General features: G+C 39.9%; 1 protein-coding gene across 23 annotated transcripts in view; it reads right to left on the bottom strand.

Moving 5' to 3' along the window:
• Dlg2 (discs large MAGUK scaffold protein 2) overlaps window positions 1–23,187 on the bottom strand; it is a 1,973,059-nt gene that overhangs the window by 370,423 nt on the left and 1,579,449 nt on the right. Inside the window, exons 1-2 of one of the 23 annotated variants that reach the window (NM_001243046.1) lie at window positions 16,365–16,430; window positions 12,418–12,567 (exon numbers count right to left, since the gene is read on the bottom strand). The exons of the other annotated variants lie outside the window; for them this stretch is intronic. Coding sequence (NP_001229975.1) covers window positions 12,418–12,458 — 41 coding nt within the window. The 5' untranslated portion in view covers window positions 12,459–12,567; window positions 16,365–16,430. Of the gene's footprint in view, window positions 1–12,417; window positions 12,568–16,364; window positions 16,431–23,187 lie in introns of those variants that run through there. 23 annotated transcript variants of the gene reach the window in all.

The following is a 23,187-nucleotide window of genomic DNA, read 5'->3' as shown; positions in this document are numbered from 1 at the left end:
TGCTTGAGCTCAAGGGATCCTCCACCCATAACTTGAGACTGGTAGGGTTGCAGGTACATGATGCTATGCTCAGTTTAATTACTTCCATTAAGAAAGTACACTGTTGGCGTGGAGAGATGGTTCAGTGATTAAGAACACTGGTTGCCATGCTCATGGATTGGCAGGATTAATATAGTAAAAATGGCTATCCTGCCAAAAGCAATCTACAGATTCAATGCAATCCCCATCAAAATTCCAACACAATTCTTCAACGAATTAGAAAGGGCAATCGGCAGATTCATCTGGAATAACAAAAAACCTAGGATAGCAAAAACTATTCTCAACAATAAAAGAACCTCTGGGGGAATCACCATGCCTGAACTCAAGCCGTACTGGGACTGGTACAGCGACAGACAGGTAGATCAATGGAATAGAATTGAAGATCCGGAACTGAACCCACACACCTATGGTCACCTGATATTTTAAAAGGGAGCTAAAAGCATCCAGTGGAAAAAAGACAGCATTTTCAACAGATGGTGCTGGCACAACGGGCAGTTATAGAAGAATGTGAATTGATCCATTCTTTTTTTTTTCCATTTTTTATTAGGTATTTAGCTCATTTACATTTCCAATGCTATACCAAAAGTGGATATCCACCCACCCCCACTCCCCTGCCCACCCACTCCCCCTTTTTGGCCCTGGTGTTCCCCTGTACTGGGGCATATAAAGTTTGCAAGTCCAATGGGCCTCTCTTTCCAGTGATGGCCGACTAGGCCATCTTTTGATATATATGCAGCTAGAGTCAAGAGCTCCGGGGTACTGGTTAGTTCATAATGTTGTTCCACCTATAGGGTTGCAGATCCCTTTAGCTCCTTGGCTACTTTCTCTAGCTCCTCCATTGGGAGCCCTATGATCCATCCATTAGCTGACTGTGAGCATCCACTTCTGTGTTTGCTAGGCCCCGGCATAGTCTCACAAGAGACAGCTACATCTGGGTCCTTTCAATAAAATCTTGCTAGTGTATGCAATGGTGTCAGCGTTTGGATGCTGATTATGGGGTGGATCCCTGGATATGGCAGTCTCTACATGGTCCATCCTTTCATCTCAGCTCCAAACTTTGTCTCTGTAACTCATTCCATGGGTGTTTTGTTCCCAAATCTAAGGAGGGGCATAGTGTCCACACTTCAGTCTTCATTCTTCTTGAGTTTCATGTGTTTAGCAAATTATATCTTATATCTTGGGTATCCTAGGTTTGGGGCTAATATCCACTTATCAGTGAGTACATATTGTGTGAGTTTCTTTGTGAATGTGTTACCTCACTCAGGATGATGCCCTCCAGGCCCATCCATTTGGCTAGGAATTTCATAAATTCATTCTTTTTAATAGCTGAGTAGTACTCCATTGTGTAGATGTACCACATTTTCTGTATCCATTCCTCTGTTGAGGGGCATCTGGGTTCTTTCCAGCTTCTGGCTATTATAAATAAGGCTGCTATGAACATAGTGGAGCATGTGTCCTTCTTACCAGTTGGGGCATCTTCTGGATATATGCCCAGGAGAGGTATTGCTGGATCCTCCGGTAGTACTATGTCCAATTTTCTGAGGAACCGCCAGACTGATTTCCAGAGTGGTTGTACAAGCCTGCACTCCCACCAACAATGGAGGAGTGTTCCTCTTTCTCCACATCCACGCCAGCATCTGCTGTCACCTGAATTTTTGATCTTAGCCATTCTGACTGGTGTGAGGTGGAATCTCAGGGTTGTTTTGATTTGCATTTCCCTGATGATTAAGGATGTTGAACATTTTTTCAGGTGTTTCTCTGCCATTCGGTATTCCTCAGGTGAGAATTCTTTGTTCAGTTCTGAGTCCCATTTTTTAATGGGGTTATTTGATTTTCTGAAGTCCACCTTCTTGAGTTCTTTATATATGTTGGATATTAGTCCCCTATCTGATTTGGGATAGGTAAAGATCCTTTCCCAATCTGTTGGTGGTCTTTTTGTCTTATTGACGGTGTCTTTTGCCTTGCAGAAACTTTGGAGTTTCATTAGGTCCCATTTGTCAATTCTCGATCTTACAGCACAAGCCATTGCTGTTCTGTTCAGAAATTTTTCCCCTGTGCCCATATCTTCAAGGCTTTTCCCCACTTTCTCCTCTATAAGTTTCAGTGTCTCTGGTTTTATGTGAAGTTACTTGATCCACTTAGATTTGACCTTAGTACAAGGAGATAAGTATGGATCGATTCACATTCTTCTACACGATAACAACCAGTTGTGCCAGCACCAATTGTTGAAAATGCTGTCTTTCTTCCACTGGATGGTTTTAGCTCCCTTGTCGAAGATCAAGTGACCATAGGTGCGTGGGTTCATTTCTGGGTCTTCAATTCTATTCCATTGGTCTACTTGTCTGTCTCTATACCAGTACCATGCAGTTTTTATCACAATTGCTCTGTAGTAAAGCTTTAGGTCTGGCATGGTGATTCCGCCAGAAGTTCTTTTATCCTTGAGAAGACTTTTTGCTATCCTAGGTTTTTTGTTATTCCAGACAAATTTGCAAATTGCTCCTTCCAATTCGTTGAAGAATTGAGTTGGAATTTTGATGGGGATTGCATTGAATCTGTAGATTGCTTTTGGCAAGATAGCCATTTTTACAATGTTGATCCTGCCAATCCATGAGCATGGGAGATCTTTCCATCTTCTGAGATCTTCCTTAATTTCTTTCTTCAGAGATTTGAAGTTTTTATCATACAGATCTTTCACTTCCTTAGTTAGAGTCACGCCAAGATATTTTATATTATTTGTGACTATTGAGAAGGGTGTTGTTTCCCTAATTTCTTTCTCAGCCTGTTTATTCTTTGTATAGAGAAAGGCCATTGACTTGTTTGAGTTTATTTTATATCCAGCTACTTCACCGAAGCTGTTTATCAGGTTTAGGAGTTCTCTGGTAGAATTTTTAGGGTCACTTATATATACTATCATATCATCTGCAAAAAGTGATATTTTGACTTCCTCTTTTCCAATTTGTATCCCCTTGATCTCCTTTTGTTGTCAAATTGCTCTGGCTAATACTTCAAGTACTATGTTGAAAAGGTAGGGAGAAAGTGGGCAGCCTTGTCTAGTCCCTGAATTTAGTGGGATTGCTTCCAGCTTCTCTCCATTTACTTTGATGTTGGCTACTGGTTTGCTGTAGATTGCTTTTATCATGTTTAGGTATGGGCCTTGAATTCCTGATCTTTCCAACACTTTTATCATGAATGGGTGTTGGATCTTGTCAAATGCTTTTTCTGCATCTAAGGAGATGATCATGTGGTTTTTGTCTTTGAGTTTGTTTATATAATGGATTACATTGATGGATTTTCGTATATTAAACCATCCCTGCATCCCTGGAATAAAACCTACTTGGTCAGGATGAATGATTGCTTTAATGTGTTCTTGGATTCGGTTAGCGAGAATTTTATTGAGGATTTTTGCATCGATATTCATAAGAGAAATTGGTCTGAAGTTCTCTATCTTTGTTGGGTCTTTCTGTGGTTTAGGTATCAGAGTAATAGTGGCTTCATAAAATGAGTTGGGTAGAGTACCTTCTACTTCTATTTTGTGAAATAGTTTGTGCAGAACTGGAATTAGATCTTCTTTGAAGGTCTGATAGAACTCTGCACTAAACCCATCTGGTCCTGGGCTTTTTTTGGTTGGGAGACTATTAATAACTGCTTCTATTTCTTTAGGTGATATGGGACTGTTTAGATGGTCAACTTGATCCTGATTCAACTTTGGTACCTGGTATCTGTCCAGAAATTTGTCCATTTCGTCCAGGTTTTCCAGTTTTGTTGAGTATAGCCTTTTGTAGAAGGATCTGTTGTTATGTCTCCCTTTTCATTTCTGATTTTGTTAATTAGGATTTTGTCCCTGTGCCTTTTAGTGAGTCTAGCTAAGGGTTTATCTATCTTGTTGATTTTCTCAAAGAACCAACTCCTCATTTGGTTAATTCTTTGAATAGTTCTTCTTGTTTCCACTTGGTTGATTTCACCCCTGAGTTTGATTATTTCCTGCCGTCTACTCCTCTTGGGTGAATTTGCTTCCTTTTTTTCTAGGGCTTTTAGATGTGTTGTCAAGCTGCTAGTATGTGCTGTCTCCCGTTTCTTCTTGGAGGCACTCAGAGCTATGAGTTTCCCTCTTAGAAATGCTTTCATTGTGTCCCATAGGTTTGGGTACGTTGTGGCTTCATTTTCATTAAACTCTAAAAAGTCTTTAATTTCTTTCTTTATTCCTTCCTTGACCAAGGAATTATTGAGAAGAGTGTTATTCAGTTTCCACGTGAATGTTGGCTTTCCATTATTTATGTTGTTATTGAAGATCAGTCTTAGGCCATGGTGGTCTGATAGGATACATGGGACAATATCAATATTTTTGTATCTATTGAGGCCTGTTTTGTGACCAATTATATGGTCAATTTTGGAGAAGGTCCCGTGAGGTGCTGAGAAGAAGGTATATCCTTTTGTTTTAGGATAAAATGTTCTGTAGATATCTGTCAGGTCCATTTGTTTCATAACTTCTGTTAGTTTCACTGTGTCCCTGTTTAGTTTCTGTTTCCACGATCTGTCCTTTGAAGAAAGTGGTGTGTTGAAGTCTCCCACTATTATTGTGTGAGGTGCAATGTATGCTTTGAGCTTTACTAAAGTGTCTCTAATGAATGTGGCTGCCCTTGCATTTGGAGCGTAGATATTCAGAATTGAGAGTTCCTCTTGGAGGATTTTACCTTTGATGAGTATGAAGTGTCCCTCCTTGTCTTTTTTGATAACTTTGGGTTGGAAGTCGATTTTATCCGATATTAAAATGGCTACTCCAGCTTGTTTCTTCAGTCCATTTGCTTGGAAAATTGTTTTCCAGCCTTTCACTCTGAGGTAGTGTCTGTCTTTTTCCCTGAGATGGGTTTCCTGTAAGCAGCAGAATGTTGGGTCCTGTTTGTGTAGCCAGTCTGTTAGTCTATGTCTTTTTATTGGGGAATTGAGTCCATTGATATTAAGAGATATTAAGGAAAAGTAATTGTTGCTTCCTTTTATTTTTGTTGTTAGAGTTGGCATTCTGTTCTTGTGGCTGTCTTCTTTTTGGTTTGTTGAATGATTACTTTCTTGGTTGTTCTAGGGCGTGATTTCCGTCCTTGTATTGCTTCTTTTCTGTTATTATCCTTTGAAGGGCTGGATTCGTGGAAAGATATTGTGTGAACTTGGTTTTGTCGTGGAATACTTTGGTTTCTCCATCTATGGTAATTGAGAGTTTGGCCGGGTATAGTAGCCTGGGCTGGCATTTGTGTTCTCTTAGTGTCTGTATAACATCTGTCCAGGCTCTTCTGGCTTTCATAGTCTCTGGTGAAAAGTCTGGTGTAATTCTGATAGGCCTTCCTTTATATGTTACTTGACCTTTCTCCCTTACTGCTTTTAATATTCTATCTTTATTTAGTGCATTTGTTTTTCTGATTATTATGTGTCGGGAGGAATTTCTTTTCTGGTCCAGTCTATTTGGAGTTCTGTAGGCTTCTTGTATGATCATGGGCATCTCTTTTTTTATGTTTGGGAAGTTTTCTTCTATTATTTTGTTGAAGATATTAGCTGGCCCTTTAAGTTGAAAATCTTCATTCTCATCAATTCCTATTATCCGTAGGTTTGGTCTTCTCATTGTGTCCTGGATTACCTGGATGTTTTGAGTTAGGATCCTTTTGCATTTTGTATTTTCTTTGACTGTTGTGTCGATGTTCTCTATGGAATCTTCTGCACCTGAGATTCTCTCTTCCATTTCTTGTATTCTGTTGCTGATGCTCGCATCTATGGTTCCAGATCTCTTTCCTAGGGTTTCTATCTCCAGCATTGCCTCGCTTTGGGTTTTCTTTATTGTGTCTACTTCCCCTTTTAGTTCTAGTATGGTTTTGTTCATTTCCATCACCTGTTTGGATGTGTTTTCCTGTTTTTCTTTAATGATTTCTACCTGTTTGGCTGTGTTTTCCTGCTTTTCTTTAAGGGCCTGTAACTCTTTAGCAGTGCTCTCCTGTAATTCTTTAAGTGACTTATGAAAGTCCTTCTTGATGTCCTCTATCATCATCATGAGAAATGTTTTTAAATCTGGGTCTAGATTTTCGGTTGTGTTGGGGTGCCCAGGACTAGGTGGGGTGGGAGTGCTGCGTTCTGATGATGGTGAGTGGTCTTGATTTCTGTTAGTAGGATTCTTACGTTTGCCTTTCGCCATCTGGTAATCTCTGAAGCTAGCTGTTTTAGTTGTCACTGTTAAGAGCTTGTTCTTCAGGTGACTCTGTTAGCCTCTATAAGCAGACCTGGAGGGTAGCACTCTCCTTAGTTTCAGTGGGCAGAGTATTCTCTGCAGGCAAGCTCTCTTCTTGCAGGGCAGGTACCCAGATATCTGATGTTCGAACCAGACTCCTGGCAGAAGTTGTGTTCCACTCACTAGAGGTCTTAGGATCTCCTGTGGAATCCTGTGTGGGCCCTTGCGGGTGTCAGGCGACTCCGCTGGCAAGGTAGCCCGGGGCTCGAGTGGAGCGGAAGGGGTTTGTGCCCCAGATCAAGCCCGGGTAGCCTGCTTCCCTATGTACAGCAGTCTCAGGTTCCGCGCGATTGGATTGGGGCAGGCGCTATGTTCCACTCACCAGAGGTCTTAGGATCCCGTGGGGAGTCCCGTGTGGGCCCTTGCGGGTGTTGGGCAAGACTCTGCTGGCAAGGTAGCCAGGGGCTCGAGTCGAGCGGAAGGGACTTGTGCCCCAGATCAGGCCCGGGTAGCCTGCTTCCCTATGTACAGCAGTCTCAGGTTCCGCGCGATTGGATTGGGGCAGGCGCTGTGTTCCACTCACCAGAGGTCTTAGGATCCCGTGGGGGGTCCCGTGTGGGCCCTTGCGGGTGTTGGGCAAGACTCTGCTGGCAAGGTAGCCCCGAATTGATCCATTCTTATCTCCTTGTACAAAGCGCAAGTCTAAGTGGATCAAAGAACTCCACATAAAACCAGAGACACTGAAATTTATAGAGGAGAAAGTGGGGAAAAGCCTCGAAGATACAGGCACAGGGAAAAAATTCCTAAACAGAACAGCAATGGCCTGTGCTATAAGATCAAGAATCAACAAATGGAACAAAAAACCTAGGATAGCAAAAAATCTTCTCAAGGATAAAAGAACCTCTGGTGGAATCACCTTGCCTGACCTAAAGCTGTACTACAGAGCAATTGTGATAAAAACTGCATGGTACTGGTATAGTGACAGACAAGTAGACCAATGGAACAGAATTGAAGACCCAGAGATGAACCCACACACCTATGGTCACTTGATCTTTGACAAGGGAGCTAAAACCATCCAGTGGAAAAAAGACAGCACTTTCAACAAATGGTGCTGGCACAACTGGCAGTTATCATGTAGAAGAATGTGAATTGATCCATTTCTATCTCCTTGTACTAAGGTCAAATCTAAGTGGATTAAGGAACTCCACATAAAACCAGGGACACTGAAACTTATAGAGGAGAAAATAGGGAAAAGCATCAAAGATATGGGTACAGGGGAAAAATTCCTCAATAGAACAGCAATGGCTTGTGCTGTAAGATCGAGAATCTATAAATGGGACCTCATAAAATTGCAAAGCTTCTGCAAGGCAAAAGACACCGTCAATAAGACAAAAAGACCACCAACAGATTGGGAAAGGATCTTTACCTATCCCAAATCAGATAGGGGACTAATATCCAATATATATAAAGAACTCAAGAAGGTGGACTCCAGAAAATCAAATAACCCCATTAAAAAATGGGGCTCAGAGCTGAACAAAGAATTCTCACCTGAGGAACATTGAATGGCAGAGAAGCACCTGAAAAAATGTTCAACATCCTTAATCATCAGGGAAATGCAAATCAAAACAACCCTGAGATTCTACCTCACACCAGTCAGAATGGCTAAGATCAAAAATTCAGGTGACAGCAGATGCTGGCGAGGATGTGGAGAAAGAGGAACACTCCTCCATTGTTGGTGGGATTGCAAGCTGGTACAACCACTCTGGAAATCAGTCTGGCAGTTCCTCAGAAAATTGGACATAGTACTACTGGAGGATCCCGCAATTCCTCTCTTGGGCATATATCCAGAAGATGTCCCAACCGGTAAGAAGAACACATGCTCCACTATGTTCATAGCAACCTTATTTATAATAGCCAGAAGCTGGAAAGAACCCAGATGCCCCTCAACAGAGGAATGGATACAGAAAATGTGGTACATTTACACAATGGAGTACTACTCAGCTATTAAAAAGAATGAATTTATGAAATTCCTAGGCAAATGGATGGTCCTGGAGGGCATCATCCTGAGTGAGGTAACCCAATCACAAAGGAACTCGCACAATATGTACTCACTGATAAGTGGATATTTGCCCAGAAACTTAGGATACCCAAGATATAAGATACAATTTGCTAAACACATGAAACTCAAGAAGAACGAAGACCTAAGTGTGGACACTTTGCCCCTTCTTAGAAATGGGAACAAAACACCCATGGAAGGAGTTACAGAGACAAAATTTGGAGCTGTGACGAAAGGATGGACCATCTAGTGATTGCCATATCCAGGGATCCATCCCATAATCAGCTTCCAAAAGCTGACACCATTGCATACACTAGCAAGATTTTGCTGAAAGGACCCTGATATAGCTGTCTCTTGTGAGACTATGCCGGGGCTTAGCAAACACAGAAGTGGATGCTCACAGTCAGCTATTGGATGGGTCACACGGCCCCAAATGGAGGAGCTAGAGAAAGTAACCAAGGAGCTAAAGGGAACTGCAACCCTATAGGTGGAACAACATTATGAACTAACCAGTACCCTGGAGCTGTTGTCTCTAGCTGCATATGTATAAAAAGATGGCCTAGTCAGCCATCACTGGAAAGAGAGGCCCTTTGGACTTGCAACCTTTATATGCCCCAGTACAGGGGAACGCCAGGGCCAAAACGGGGGAGTGGGTGGGTAGGGGATTGGGGGGGGGTTGGTATGGGGGACTTTTGGGGTAGCATTGGAAATGTAAATGAGGGAAATACCTAATTAAAAAAAAAGAGAAAAAAAAAAAAGAATCGACAAATGGGACCTCATAAAATTGCAAGGCTTCTGTAAGGCAAAAGACACTGTCAGTAAGACAAAAAGTCCACCAACAGATTGTGAAAGAATTTTTACCTATCCTAAATCTGATGGGGAATAATATCCAATATATATAAAGAGCTCAAGAAGGTGGACTCCAGAAAATCAAATAAACCCATTAAAAATGGGGTACAGAGCTAAACAAAGAATTCTCAACTGAGGAATACGGAAGGGCTAAGAAGCTCTTGAAAAAATGTTCAACATCCTTAATCATCAGGGAAATGCAAATCAAAACAACCCTGAGATTCCACCTCACACCAGTCAGAATGACTAGGATCAAAAATCCAGGTGACATCAGATGCTGGTGAGGATGTGGAGAAATAGAAATACTCCTCCATTGATGGTGGGATTGCAAGCTTGTAAAACCACTCTGGAAATCAGTTTGGCAATTCCTCAGAAAACTGGACATAGTACTACTGAGAGATCCAGCAATACCTCTCCTGGGCATATACCCAGAAGATGTTCCAACTGGTAATAAGGACACATGCTCCACTATGTTCATAGCAGCCCTATTTATAATAGCCAGAAGTTGGAAAGAACCCAGATGTCTCTCAGCAGAGGAATGGATACAGAAGATGTGGAACATTTACACAATGGAGTACTACTCAGCTATCAAAAACAATGAAATTATGAAATTTTTGGGCAAATGGATGTATCTGGAGGATATCATCCTGAGTGAGGTAAAACAATCACAAAAGAAGTCACTCGATATGCACTCACCGGTAAGTGGATATTAGCCCAGAAACCTAGGCTACCCAAGATACAACTTCCAAAACACAAGAAAATCAAGAAGGAAGACCAACTAGTGGGTACTTCATTCCTCCCCAGAATAGGGAATAAAATATCCATGGAAGTAGTTGCAGAGACAAAGTTTGGAGCTAAGACAAAAGGATGGACCATCCAGAGACTGCCCCACCCGGGGGTTCATTCCATAATCAACCATCAAACGCAGACACCACTGCATATGCCAGCAAGATTTTGCTGAAAGGACCCTGATATAGCTGTCTCCTGTGAGGCTTTGCCAGTGCCTGGCAAATACAGAAGTGGATGCTCACAGTCATCTATAGGATGGAACATAGGGCACCCAATGTAGGAGCTAGAGAAAGTACCCAAGAGCTGAAGGGTCTGCAACCCTATAGGTGGAACAACAATATGAACTAACCAGTACCCCCCAGAACTCGTGTCTCTAGCTGCATATGTAGCAGAAGATGGCCTAGTTGGCCATCATTGGGAAGAGAGGCCCCTTGGTCTAGCAAACTTTATATGTGTCAGTACAGGGGAAAGCCAGGGCCAAGAAGTGGGAGTCAGTGGGTAGGGGAGCAGGGTGGGGGGAGGGTATAGGGGACTTTTGGGATAGCATTTGAAATGTAAATGAAGAAAATATCTAATTAAAAAAAAGAACACTGGTTGCTCTTTCAGAGGTTCTGATTTCAATTCTCAGCACCACCCTTTTCTGGTCTGCAGCTGTACTTGCTAACAAATCATCAGCATATGTGTATGTGTGTATCAAAACAAACAAACAAACAAAAAACAACAACAAAAGCAAAACAAAAAGAAGCCACACTGTCACTTTATTGACAATATTCTAATTTCCTTTATTGTTTGGACTTGACTTTATTTACCCGTCTACATGATGAACTAGTGTGACCCAAAAGTATAAACACCTTCAGATTTGCTGCTGTTGTTGTTGTTATATTTTTGTTTGTACTTCTGGGACATAGTACAGACAGAGCACATAAGAATCATACAACAGCTGTGTTTCACACAGAAGGAAAATCTAAGAGAATTGTTGAGGGGACGTGATACAGTGCAGTGGTTCCAAAAGGAGAGGACAGAAAGAAACAGGTCATTGTCCCCTGCAGCTCAGGTTCTGAGCTGGGTAATGCCAGGAATAATATGTAGCTTGTAAGGAAGCCACAAAGTTTAGGTAAGATAATGAGCAAATTGGGATGAGAGCTTGCCTGGCTCATAGGTGAAACAGGTCGGTAATAGATCTCCAGCACAGGGAGGCAGTGTGTGCTTTAGCTCTGGCTCCATGTGTCATGTGGTTCGTCAGGGTAGCACATGAAGCAGGCTCACCTGGCGATCCTAGCTCAACTGCAGCATCCATGAAGACTCTCAGCTGATGTCCCTCTCTCAGAGTCTAGGCTTACTAAGCTGTCTGCTCATTAAAACATGCTTTCACATAGTGATTTTTTTCTAATGGAACAGTGGGCTCATGAGCACACTCTGGTATCTTCAGAAGTTCTATTAGTATTGTAAAATGCAGATAGGAGTATAGAGTGTGAACTTGCTCACCCCTGGATACACTGACAAAAACAAGTTTCAGAATGTGAAGACCTAAGAGCCAGATCATTATCATCATGGTCCAGTACAACCGCTGTCCTCTTAGGTCATGTCTGCAGAGACAGTCTCTCTGAGCCCTCGTTCCTGTATTTCCTTACATGCACAACTCTGCACACGTGAGCAGTGTTAGGAAGAAAGGACAGTGGGTAGATTAAAGAAGTGTTTTTTTTTTTTTTCACAATGGGAAAATGTGCCTTAGCATAACTGCGAGGGAGAGCAGAGAGGGTGGGCACGTGGAGGTCAGCTGCTGCAAGCTTCAAAGCTGTTGAGAAACTAATTATTACTCATGTCACATAGCTTTATGAGCTGGGTCCTCAGAAGACTGCAGTACAATTCATACCACACATTCAAATAACTAATTAGTGTGGTCAGTCAAACAGCCAGTCAAGTGGAGAGGGGAATTCTGTTGAAATGTTGTTGCAAGGACGTGCTAAAACAATACATTATGGATTTTGGCATTATGGGTTGGGGATCTATGCTGGACTTCAGGTAAGGAATAGACAATAGGCTAACTTCAGCAACATAGTCATGACACAGCTCTTCAGTCTGATTTATATATAATGTGGTTGGTAGGTGCTATGTGAGATTTAAAAAGGCCTCACAAAACCACTAGGTGAGGATAATCTGGTGTGATGTGATACTATGGCAGAGTGCAGAAGAGTAGACAGAGCTGTGTTTGAACCATACTCTTATTAATAGATGAATAATCTAGAAAAGTAAATCTCTGTCTATCTCTGTCTCTGTCTTTTCCTCTCCCTGTCTTTGTGTGTGTGTGTGTGTGTGTGTGTGTGTGTGTGTGTGTGTGTGTATGAGGGTATATATATATATGCCATTGCCCATATATGGACATCAAAGAACAGCTTCAGACACTGGCCGTTGCCTTCTACAGTGTTCGAGATAGCAAACAAGGTCTCTTGTTTTTATTTTAATTTTCTTTCACACATACCATGGTAGCCAGCCTTTTAACTCCCATCTCTGCGAAGACATGCTGGGATTACAGATGGCTCTATATGGGCTCTGGGGATTTGAAATCAGGACCTCATTCCTGCACCAGTACTTTCTTCACTGAGCCATCCTACCAGTCCAATCTAGGAAACTTTAAAAATCATCTTTACTGTTTTTGTAAGTAATGGATAATAGTATTTATTTCACAGTGCTACAAATATGAATTTACATAAAATATTAGGCACTAAGACCAAAAATTAAGTGCTCAATAAACGTCAACCCACTGCATTGTGTTCTATGGCATGATCACTGGAAAGCAAATGGATACACATAGAGTATATAAATGAGCAATGCAAGGCCATATGTAAGTAACAAATGAATGCTATGGATAATGAGAAAACTCCATGATAAGGGAAAGATTAAGATGTGGACAAATATGAACTGGGTCTGGAGGCTTGTGTAGATATTAGATAATAGACCTGGAAGCAAAGGGTACAGAGTAGACTGAGCTCAAGGTCAAATGGGAACAAATATGCTGGACGTTTGAAGAACTGAATACTTGTCAATATCATCAGTGAATACTGGGAAGAAGACTGAGGGAAACCCGGAGGATCACAGATGCTGAGCTGGGAATTCACATTTTCCTGGGCTAGCATCTTTATACCCCGCAGAGACTGAATGGAGTAACTTCTGCCTCAAGCCCTAAGTGCTTACGTTCTGTTGTGCTTCTTTTGTAACTCTCCAAGTTAGCTTGCAAGAATCTAAGTTAAACACTGGAAGGCTTTCTACAGACACTTGCTGCAAAGTTGGGGGTGTGGCTGAAACTCTGCAACCCATAGTCTGAGTCTTAAGTGCTCAAATCCAGCCCACAGACTTCCTGAGATCAGTTCTTTGCTCTTTTCCCTAGGGAAAATGTTGGGATTAGTTATGAATCTGAAATTACATATAATATCTTTGGTAAATGGAATCAAAGGGATATGTCCAACCATTTTTTCCCACACAAACATAAATCAACTATAGATTAGTTTTAATCATCTTGGTTTTGAAATATATCGGGCTTTTGTTTATCCATATATCAAATGTGATGATCTATAATATATATCTCATTTCAATTTTCTTTGGTCTAAGTTTAATAAAAAGATAGAGGAAAAGCTAAATCTTGATCCCACATATGCTAACATTTCAATAATCATATCTTCTAAACATTTCAGCTTCAAAATAAGAAAACATGTTACCCTTTTATTTTTCTACATATATATATCCATATATGTACACATCTCTCTCTCTCTACATATATATATATATACACACATATATATATATGTGTGTGTGTGTGTGTGTGTGTCTTTACCAACCCTATATTTGATAGAAGGTTAATATCCAAAATATACAAAGAACTCAAGAAGTTATACTCCAGAGAATCATATAACCCTATTAAAATGAGGTACAGAGATAAACAGAGAATTCTCAACTGAGGAATCTCACATGGCACTTAAAGAAATGTTCAACATCCTTAGTCATCAGGGAAATGAGATCAAAACAACACTGAGATTCGACCTCTCACTAGTCAAAATGGCTAAGATCAAAAACTCATGGACACCAGATGTTGGTGAGGATGTGGAGAAAGAGGAACACTCCTTCATTGCTGGTGGGATTGCAAGCTGGTACAACCACTCTGGAAACCAGTTTTGTGGTTCTTCAGAAAATTGGGCATAGTACTACCTGAGGACCCAGCTATACCACTCTTGGACATATACCCAAAAGATGCCCCAACATATAACAGGGACACATGCCTCAAAAGATGGCCCAACATATAACAAGGACACATGCTCTACTATGTTCTTAGCAGCCTTATTTGTGAAAGCCAGAAATTGGAAACAACCCAGATATCTCAAAACAGAGGAATGGACATAGATAATGTGGTACATTTACACACTGGAGTACACGCAGCTATTAAAAACCAATGATTCCATGAAATTTGCAGGCAAATGGATGAAACTTGAAAATATCATCCTGAGTGAGGTAACACAGTCACAAAAGAACACAAGGGTATGCACTCACTGGTAAGTGGATATTAGCCAAAACGAAACTCAGAATACCCATGATTCAACTCACAGACCACATGAAACCCAAGAAGAAAGAAGATCACACCAAAGTGTGGATGCTATAGAACTACTCAGTAGGTGCAAGAGAATAATCTCTGGGAAGTAGAGGGAGAGAGGGATCTCAGAGAGAGAGAAGAGGGGAGCCAGTTCAGATATGGGAAGAGATGGGGAGAAGTACAGAGAGTCAGGAATTTTAAAGTAGGGCTGTAGCAGTAGGGGAGGGGGAACTGGGAATGGCCACTAGAAAGTCCCAAATGCCAGGGACCCAAGAGGTTCCCAGGACCCAATGGGTAGGACTGTAGCCAAAACACCCAACAAAGGGGATATAGAACCCATAGAGACCATATCCAGTGGATAAGCATGGCCCTCAGTTTAGGGATGGGGCCACCTAGCCACCTCAAAAATATTAATTCCTCCTGTCAAAAGGAAATGCAGGGTCAAAGAGTGGAGCAGAAACAGAAGGAAAGGCCATCCAGAGACTGCCTCACCTAAGGATTCATCCCATCTGCAGACATCAAACCCAGATACGATTGCTGATGCAATAGAAGTGCATGCTGACAGGAGCCTGATATAGCTAACCTCTGAGAGGCTCTGCCAGAGCTAGACTAAAGCATATGCGGAAGTACACAGCCAAACATTAGACTGAGTGAGGGACCCCAGTGGAGAAGTTAGTGCAAGGACTGTAGAAGCTGAAGGGGTTTGCAACCTCATAGGAGGAACAACATCAACCAACCAGACCTCCCCAAAGCTCCCAGGGACTAAACCACTAACCAAAGTATACACAGGGGATACCCATGGCTCCAGCTGGATATGTAGCCAAGGGGAGCCCCTTGGTCCTACTGAGACTTGATGACTCAGGATCCGGGAATGCTAGGGTACTGAGGCAGAAGTGGGTGGGCAGCACCCTCAAAGAGGAAAGGGAGGGAGGAGGGGATAGGGGCCTTGTGGAGGGGAAACTGGGAAGGGGGCTAACATTTGAAATGTAAATAAATAAAATAACCAAATGGGGTAGGAAGCTAGTGGGGAGGAAGGCAAACAGAATCCAACTGACTCCTTCTAATTATAGCATTTCAAATACTTTCTTAATGAAAACAGGGGCCTTTCAACTTCTCAGTCCCAATTCTATTACAATATTGCATTTCAAGTATCTATGTGACTATGCCACTATTGGGGAATCATTTCAGAGAGAATAGAGATGATGGGTGTCTCCCTTTTTAGTTCCACTGTAAGGCATTCTGACATTACAAACTTTCCTCTTTACATCTCCACAGTAGAAGTTTCTGAGACTTTAGAAATTCACTATGACTGACCTATCCAATGTCGTAGGAACATGTTACTTTGTAATAGAAGCATGTCTGGCATGACCAAGAAACTTTAATTTCCTTTTAGTTATTAAGTAGTGTATATTATATAATTCCATGTATCTAGTTGCTGCTTAATTGACTGTGCAATCCTTGAGTCTTATTTTTTTTTTGTCAAAGGGAATTTATGTTTTCAATTACAGTTTTACATCTCTGTTCTTTCTTAGTCTCCTTCAAAGATTTTTATTTGGTAAATTCCTATTGCTGAAGATACCAGGTACTTTGGAACCAAGACCTGGAGGGCACAAGGCAGATCTCACTTGAAAGCCTTCTTCCTGAAGATAAGCTTTCATAGCACTAAAAGGTGCTACAAGAAAGAGAAGCAAGCAAAAGTCCTACCCCAGCTGCAAAGCGATTTATGAAACACAATGACTAGCATGGCATGATAGCCCGAAGGGTGCAGTAGTGGTACTCATATTTTGGTAGTAACCAGCAGCTCTCTAAGTGGAATTAAGGTCTGCTACACAGGAGAGAAATCATACCTGGCACTGGAAACACAGCCAGCTGCTTGGGAACTAGTGAAGTCAGTGATCTTGGAAGAGAGTTCTAACTGCCACTTTACTCAGCCCACATAATTCCTAACTGCATTCTAAGTAAATGTCTTTATACCAGCAGATAAATGAAGCTCTCATCACTCATCAGAGAAGCTTCTTTTTGGAACAGACAGAGACCGCTACAGAAAACTACAAGTGGTCATAGTGCAGAGATCACATGATCAGAGGATTTCCAGCCCCAGTTGGTGACAGTGCACAACACAACTCCTGATCCTGAGACTGGGTGGGGGGGGTGGCATTACAGAACAGGGAATAGAAAGACTTTAAGAGGTGGAGAACTGGGAAATATGTTGTGCGATTGTGGCTCTAAGAAGTTACACTTAAGTTTCACCCATGGTACTTAACAATACGGGTGCCTAAATTAAGACCTGAAAAAGTATAATACCAACAAGCAGGCTACTATGAAAGGAGGACATTTCATAGAGCCCCACCCATCAACAAAGTATTACAGGCAGCAAAGGAATGCTGATAGAAGAACACATACCCTTCCCCAGGGATGAGAACTGTAATTTGTCATCCAATACTAAGTGGTTAGCCCTAAAAATCATATACATACAAGTCATACTAAACAGACTGAAGATATTGTAGGTATATATTTTTACAGGTCTATAACAACAGCAAAGAAAAAAATATCAGCCATGATTTCAAGTAGAAGCAAATTGGAGATTAGTTCATAGGAGGGATTGGAGGGAAAGGAAGATGAAAATGCTTTAATCATATTTTATTAAAAAGGTAAAATGAAGGTTGAAAGGATTCTTATTTGCCTTTCACAAATGACATTACCAAAACTTATGTCCTTGGCCACCTCCTCAATACCTCTTTTCTTGGAAGAGCTTTTGTCTTCATTAGACCCGAGTTTAAATGCTACTGTCACAATTCCATCCAGAACAGCCCAAGCTTCATATTTTCTGTCATATTCTCCCATGTGCCTCATTTGCAATGCTTGTCTTACAGTGAAGTATCTTTGTCGATGCTCATTACTTTGCCTGCTTCCCATCTCTGGCTGAGATGTACTTTATATGAGCACAGCAGCTCTCTCTGCCCGACACGTTTTGTGGACTTCATCTTTGTTGAATGAACCAATAAATGTGTGGCCTTATCTTTTTCTATTACTGATGATTTGCTAATCCCTCTCACTCACTCAGACCAGCATCTTCCACTTCAGATTTCCATGTGACTGCTCTAGAATGAAATTACAGTCTTCCACAGAAACCGACTTTCCCCTTATCTTGGTTAATGATGTCTGTGCATCTCACAAATCAGAAACTTGTGCATTTTGCCTCCCCCTACCCCTCACCCAGTACTTCTAATATCCAACGTATGTAGTCTGTGTTCCTACTGAAATACCTTCTAACCCATTCTTGTATTTTTTTTTATTCAGTGCCTTATTATGAACATTTGTAAGGAGCCTCCAGCAAGGTTCTTCCTACCCCTGCTTTTACCCTTGGACCCTCTGCTCTATGTTGGTTCCAAAGAAACCTCTTTAGAAGATGAAAATAAATCTGGGTGTGGTGGTTCAGGTTTGCAATCCCAGAACTTCTGAAAGTGGAGACAAGGGGATCAATGCTCCAAGTGAGTCTCATTTATTTCCACAACATATCTGAGGTCAACCCATGAGGCCTTTCTCAGAAAACCAAAAACAACCAACCAATCCAGAAAAACAAAACAAAACAACCCCCCCCCCCAAAAAAAAAACCCAAACCACTCTCCTAGACCTGTGGTTCTCAACCTGTGTCACAACCCATTTGGGGTTAAAGACCATCAGAAAACACAGATATTTACAGTATAATTCCTAACAGTAATAAAATTATAGTTATGAAGTAGCAATGGAAATAATTTTATGGTTAGGGGTTACCATAATAAAAGGAACTGTATTAAGTGATTGTAGATTTCAATTAGGAAGATTGAAAACCACTACTCTAGACTTATGAACATCATCTTTCTTCTCTAAAGCACTCACTTCTTCATTGCCTGTGTGGGGTGGTGGTGCTGATAAATTCCTATGGGATATTGCCTTAGTCTCTCCCTCCTGCTTCTACAGCACCCAGCCACTGTGAACCAGCACTCTACTCTCTACCTCCAAGAGTCTGAGCTTTGTAGATTTCTAATAGCATAGATCATGTGCCAATTATCTCTATGTGTTTGGATTTTTCAGACATAAGTGGACAAAGTTGTAGATAAACAGGATGAAGGGTTCTGATGTTCTAATGAATAGCAAGATGACTGTAATTAATAATCAGAATACTGAGCTAAAATAAAGAATTCTAAAGATACCAAACTCAAAGAAATGATAAACCATTAAGATGACAGACATGAAAACAACTCAGACTTGATAATTCCAGAATGTGTCCTCAACTCTCACTAAGTTCTCTACAAATAAGTATAAAAGTTTTTGTTAATTGAAAATAAAACAACCCCTATGTGCCCCTTCTTTTTTCTTCTTTTCTTTTCTTTCCTTTTCTTTTCTTTTCTTTTTCCTTTTTTCTTTTTTCTTTTTTTTTTAGTAGAGTTTCAAGATAAATCAACTCTTGGTGTTGTGCTTGATGGTAGAAATATAATTATAAATGCAGTTTAACTCCTGATGTCATGGACTCTAACTTTGAGGGAATAGAGAGTACATAGAAATAACAAATTGTGCTATAATTACACCCATCACTTCACCACATTTTAGATACACATTCTAACAAAGAAGAGAGCACCAGTTTGACACAGACTGTAAGTGGAAGGATGTTTCATGAATATGGAAAGGCAGCTCTGAGAGAATAAATGAAGTTTGAGAAAAGGTAAGTTCTCACACATGACTGGATTAAAGGGTTATAGAGGAACTGTGGTGGAGCCCTGGAGGAAGAAGCTAGACCAGGAGAACGCCCTTGAAGAATATAGAGACTCAATTCTCATGTCTCCAGCAAACAGAGCAGAGCTCTTCATTCAACAAATACTGCTGGGCTAGGCCTGGCTGAGGTTGGGACATAGGAAGTGACATAAGAAGTCTTTGTTGCTGAGATGTTTATGCTTTGGGTTGCCTATTGATCTGTCCTATAAAATATCTTTCAGTCCCGGCCCCTCAATAGCTCAGAATGTGACAGATGAAGAAATAGACTCAATTGTAAACATATTAAAAAGTGGTCATGATGGAGTTGAGTGATCTGCTTATCCAATCTGACCAGACTCCTTAAAAGAAAACATTCAGGGAAATTGAGTGCTACACCAAAACATGCTGTGTAATGAGAGAAGTGAGGGGAGCTACACAGATGCAAGCCAAGGAACATTTAAAATTGCCAGCAATCCATCACAATGTAGAAAGATGCAGGAAAAGATTCCACAACAGTTTCAGAGGGGCTATGGTTTTCTGACACTATGGTTTTAGACTGTAGTACTTAGAGACACACACACAAAAATCACTCTCTATTGTTTTAAGCCACCTAGTTAGAGATGGTTTGTCACAGCAACGACAACAGCTTTAGGAATCCAGTCCATTGACTTGGTGGTTATCCAAACCAATGAAAGGGGGAGGGTCAGGTGTCACTGGGCTTGATCCAACTCCAGGACCTGTCAATTTAGAAAGCTGTTCTGGAGTAAAAGGCAATTAATTTTACCTTTTTTTTGGTAGCTACTAAATTGAAATATTAGTGCTATTTGGTAACTGTCATCAGGTGCTTGGGCAGTGGCTATTCAAATGGCAAGACTTCCCATAAACCTTGCTAATAGAATTTCAGAAGTTCCTACGTACTTACGGTGTCTGAAGAATTATTACAGAAAAAAATTACAGCACACTAACATAAATACATTCACTGTTAGCTACAATGAATGGATGTAATTCACCTTCAGTGATAAAATATAGAGATATACAAATATTTCACTAACCTCTAACCTTTGTGGGATCCTTGAAACTTGTGGTTGAAGCATCATTCAACTGTCTTTTCTGGGGATATTTACTTATTGTCTTGTGAAAATGTTCTTGCAGCCTTTTCTTGCTGCCAGTTCTAATTACTTAATAATTCTCCAGAAATCTGTATATAGTGAGTAGTTAACTCATGAATTTTCTAGTGCTTCCCCTTTCCTCATTAAGCAAAGTAGCTCCAGGTTAGTGGTTCACATTCAGATTTTTCCAATAGGGAAACTTCATTTCTCTCATTGACCTACTTTTGCCCAAATATCTACCTTTAGAACTAAAGCTGCCTCAAGGCTCTCTTGGGTATGCCATTCTTAAAATCTTGGATCAGCTTTCTGTCTTTATATGGTGGCATTTTAGCATCAGCTTTGGACACTGGCATGAACACAGCACTTTCCTCTAACAAATATTCAGAGCCTCACTGTTCTGATACATAGAAATAGTCTAAATGGTGATTTTATTGAAAGTTCTTGACTTTAGTTAAATTACTATTTTTTCCTCAAAGCCCTGACTCTCCCTCTGTTGGCCTTTTCTAGTGTTATTTTCCCATCTGTGATTGTAATTATAATTGTAATTCTATTTGTATTTATTTGCATTGTAGTTGTAGTCCCTTTTGTATACTTAGAGAGTATTCCTGTGCCCTTAATTGGTATATGAGCATTCATTTTCCTTCGTGCTCCTTAACATTAGCTTTCCTGGAATTCCATTGCACTAGTCTCATATAGTAACTGTCCTAGTTACCATACTTTCTCTCTTCATTTTCTGAATAAATATCAACTGAGAGAATGTTATAGTTTCAGGAGTGCTTTATAATGCTTAAAGCTGATAGTTTTTGCTTCCCAGGAGTTTATAATAAAGAGGTATGTGTATCAGAATGTTAAGGTTGTAACCATGACAACAATAATCATTTATTTGTAGACTTGGATTTTCTTTTGACCCTTTGATTACTTAAAGTCTTATTCATGCCTTAAGCTGCATATGACACAAGTGTATACAGTTGACAGGTATTTGTGAAAACAGCTCTCAGTTAAACAGGGAACAGAGGAACTTTTTCAATTTGACCATAAAAACAATTACAAAATATCTACAACTCATGGTGAGAAACTCAAAACTTTCCTACTAAGAGGAAGGCAGAGATGCTACTTCAACTACTTCTCTATAGTACCAAGGAAAGTCTAGATAATTAAATAAGCTTAGAAATTTAAATTGAGAGTTAATGGGCTTGGCAAGGAGAAACAAAACTTTGTCTATAAATGTCTTTGTTTATGGATTATGTAATTTTCTATATGGAAATTTCAAAGGAACAGCAAAACTAAACTCAGTACTCCACTCAAATCAGAAACTAGTAAGCAATTTCAACATGGTTTTTGGATACAAGGTTAGTACATAAGACCCAATCATTTTCTCATATACTAGAAAAATAAAGAGAAATGGGAACCATAATATCATCTAGCATGTACGTTAATATAAAGTAGTTTTGTACAAATACATGGAAATAGGTACAAAATTTTCATAAGCAAAACTATAAAACTCTAATAAAAAACCACAAAGAAATAAATAAATGGAAGGGTTATTTCAGATTTATTAAGAATACTCAGTGTAGTCTCATTTATTTTATTGGTTCAGTACAAACTCAATAAAAATTCCAGCAAGTTATTTTATGGATATAAACAAACCAATTTTAAAATGAATATGGAAACCTAGAAAAATACAAAGGAGTAAATAAAACATTGAAAAAAGGATAAAGTTGGGAGACTGATATCACTGATTCAAAGATTAACAAAGAAGCTGCATCAGTCAAGACATTGTGATGCTTGCCAAGAATAAAAACCAAAAGAATGGAACTGAAGATGCCCAGAAATCCACAGCAGAGGACAGGTGGAAAAAAGTTATTTCTTGGATCAGAATATCTTTATAAAATGATACTGGAAAAATAGGACAGACACATACTAAAGCCTAAAACCAAAACCAAAACCAAAGCCAAAACCAAAACCAAAACCAAAACCAAAACCAAAACCAAAACCAAAACCAAAACCAAAACCAAAGCCAAAGCCAAAGCCAAAACCAAAGCCAAAACCAAAAACACCATTCAGAAAGTTAACTCAAAACAGCACAGAGTTAAATGTAAAGTATAATATACAACGTGTAGAACAAGATAACAGTGAAAAATCTAATGGACATTCTGTTTGTCTATTTTTTTTGAGATGCAAGTTCAAAGGCATAATTCATGAAATAAATAATTGATTAGAAGACTTTATTAGAATAAAAAGAGGCTCTACAAAATATACTGTGAAGACAATGAAAAAGAATGAAGCATCATTATTATGATAATGGGTATAACTAGAGATCACAATATTCACTGAAATAAGGCAGCCACAGAAAGACAATAACTGAGTGATCACAATCATATGTGAATTAGGGAAGGTTGACGTTATAGAAATGGAGAGCAGAATGGCCATCGCTAAATACCCGGGGAAGTAGGAAGTCATGGGGAGTTAAGCATCAGGTACCAAGTTAGAGTTTGATTGGATTAAGACTTTCCATATATATATACATATATATATATACATATATATGCATACATGTATAAATTATATACATATAAATATATATAATATATTTTATATACATATATATGTTTAATCTGATTTAAACATTTTACAATATATGCATGAATGAAAGACTGAATGGTAAACTATTCATGTACTTTTTAAATTTTGTTTTTATGTTAGTTAGAAAATTAACAAAAAACCCACAAATTATATAACTTAAAAGGAGCCAAAAACCTTAAGAGCAAGCTATCCAGATGTCAATCAAGCACATAAAAAGATACTATAAAGAAGGAAAATCTATGAAAAA

Source organism: Mus musculus, chromosome 7, assembly GCF_000001635.26.
Source record: "Mus musculus strain C57BL/6J chromosome 7, GRCm38.p6 C57BL/6J".
Classification (NCBI taxonomy): Eukaryota; Metazoa; Chordata; class Mammalia; order Rodentia; family Muridae; genus Mus; species Mus musculus.
Note: the sequence above shows the minus strand (reverse complement) of the source record. Positions and strands in the feature narration are given on the sequence as shown.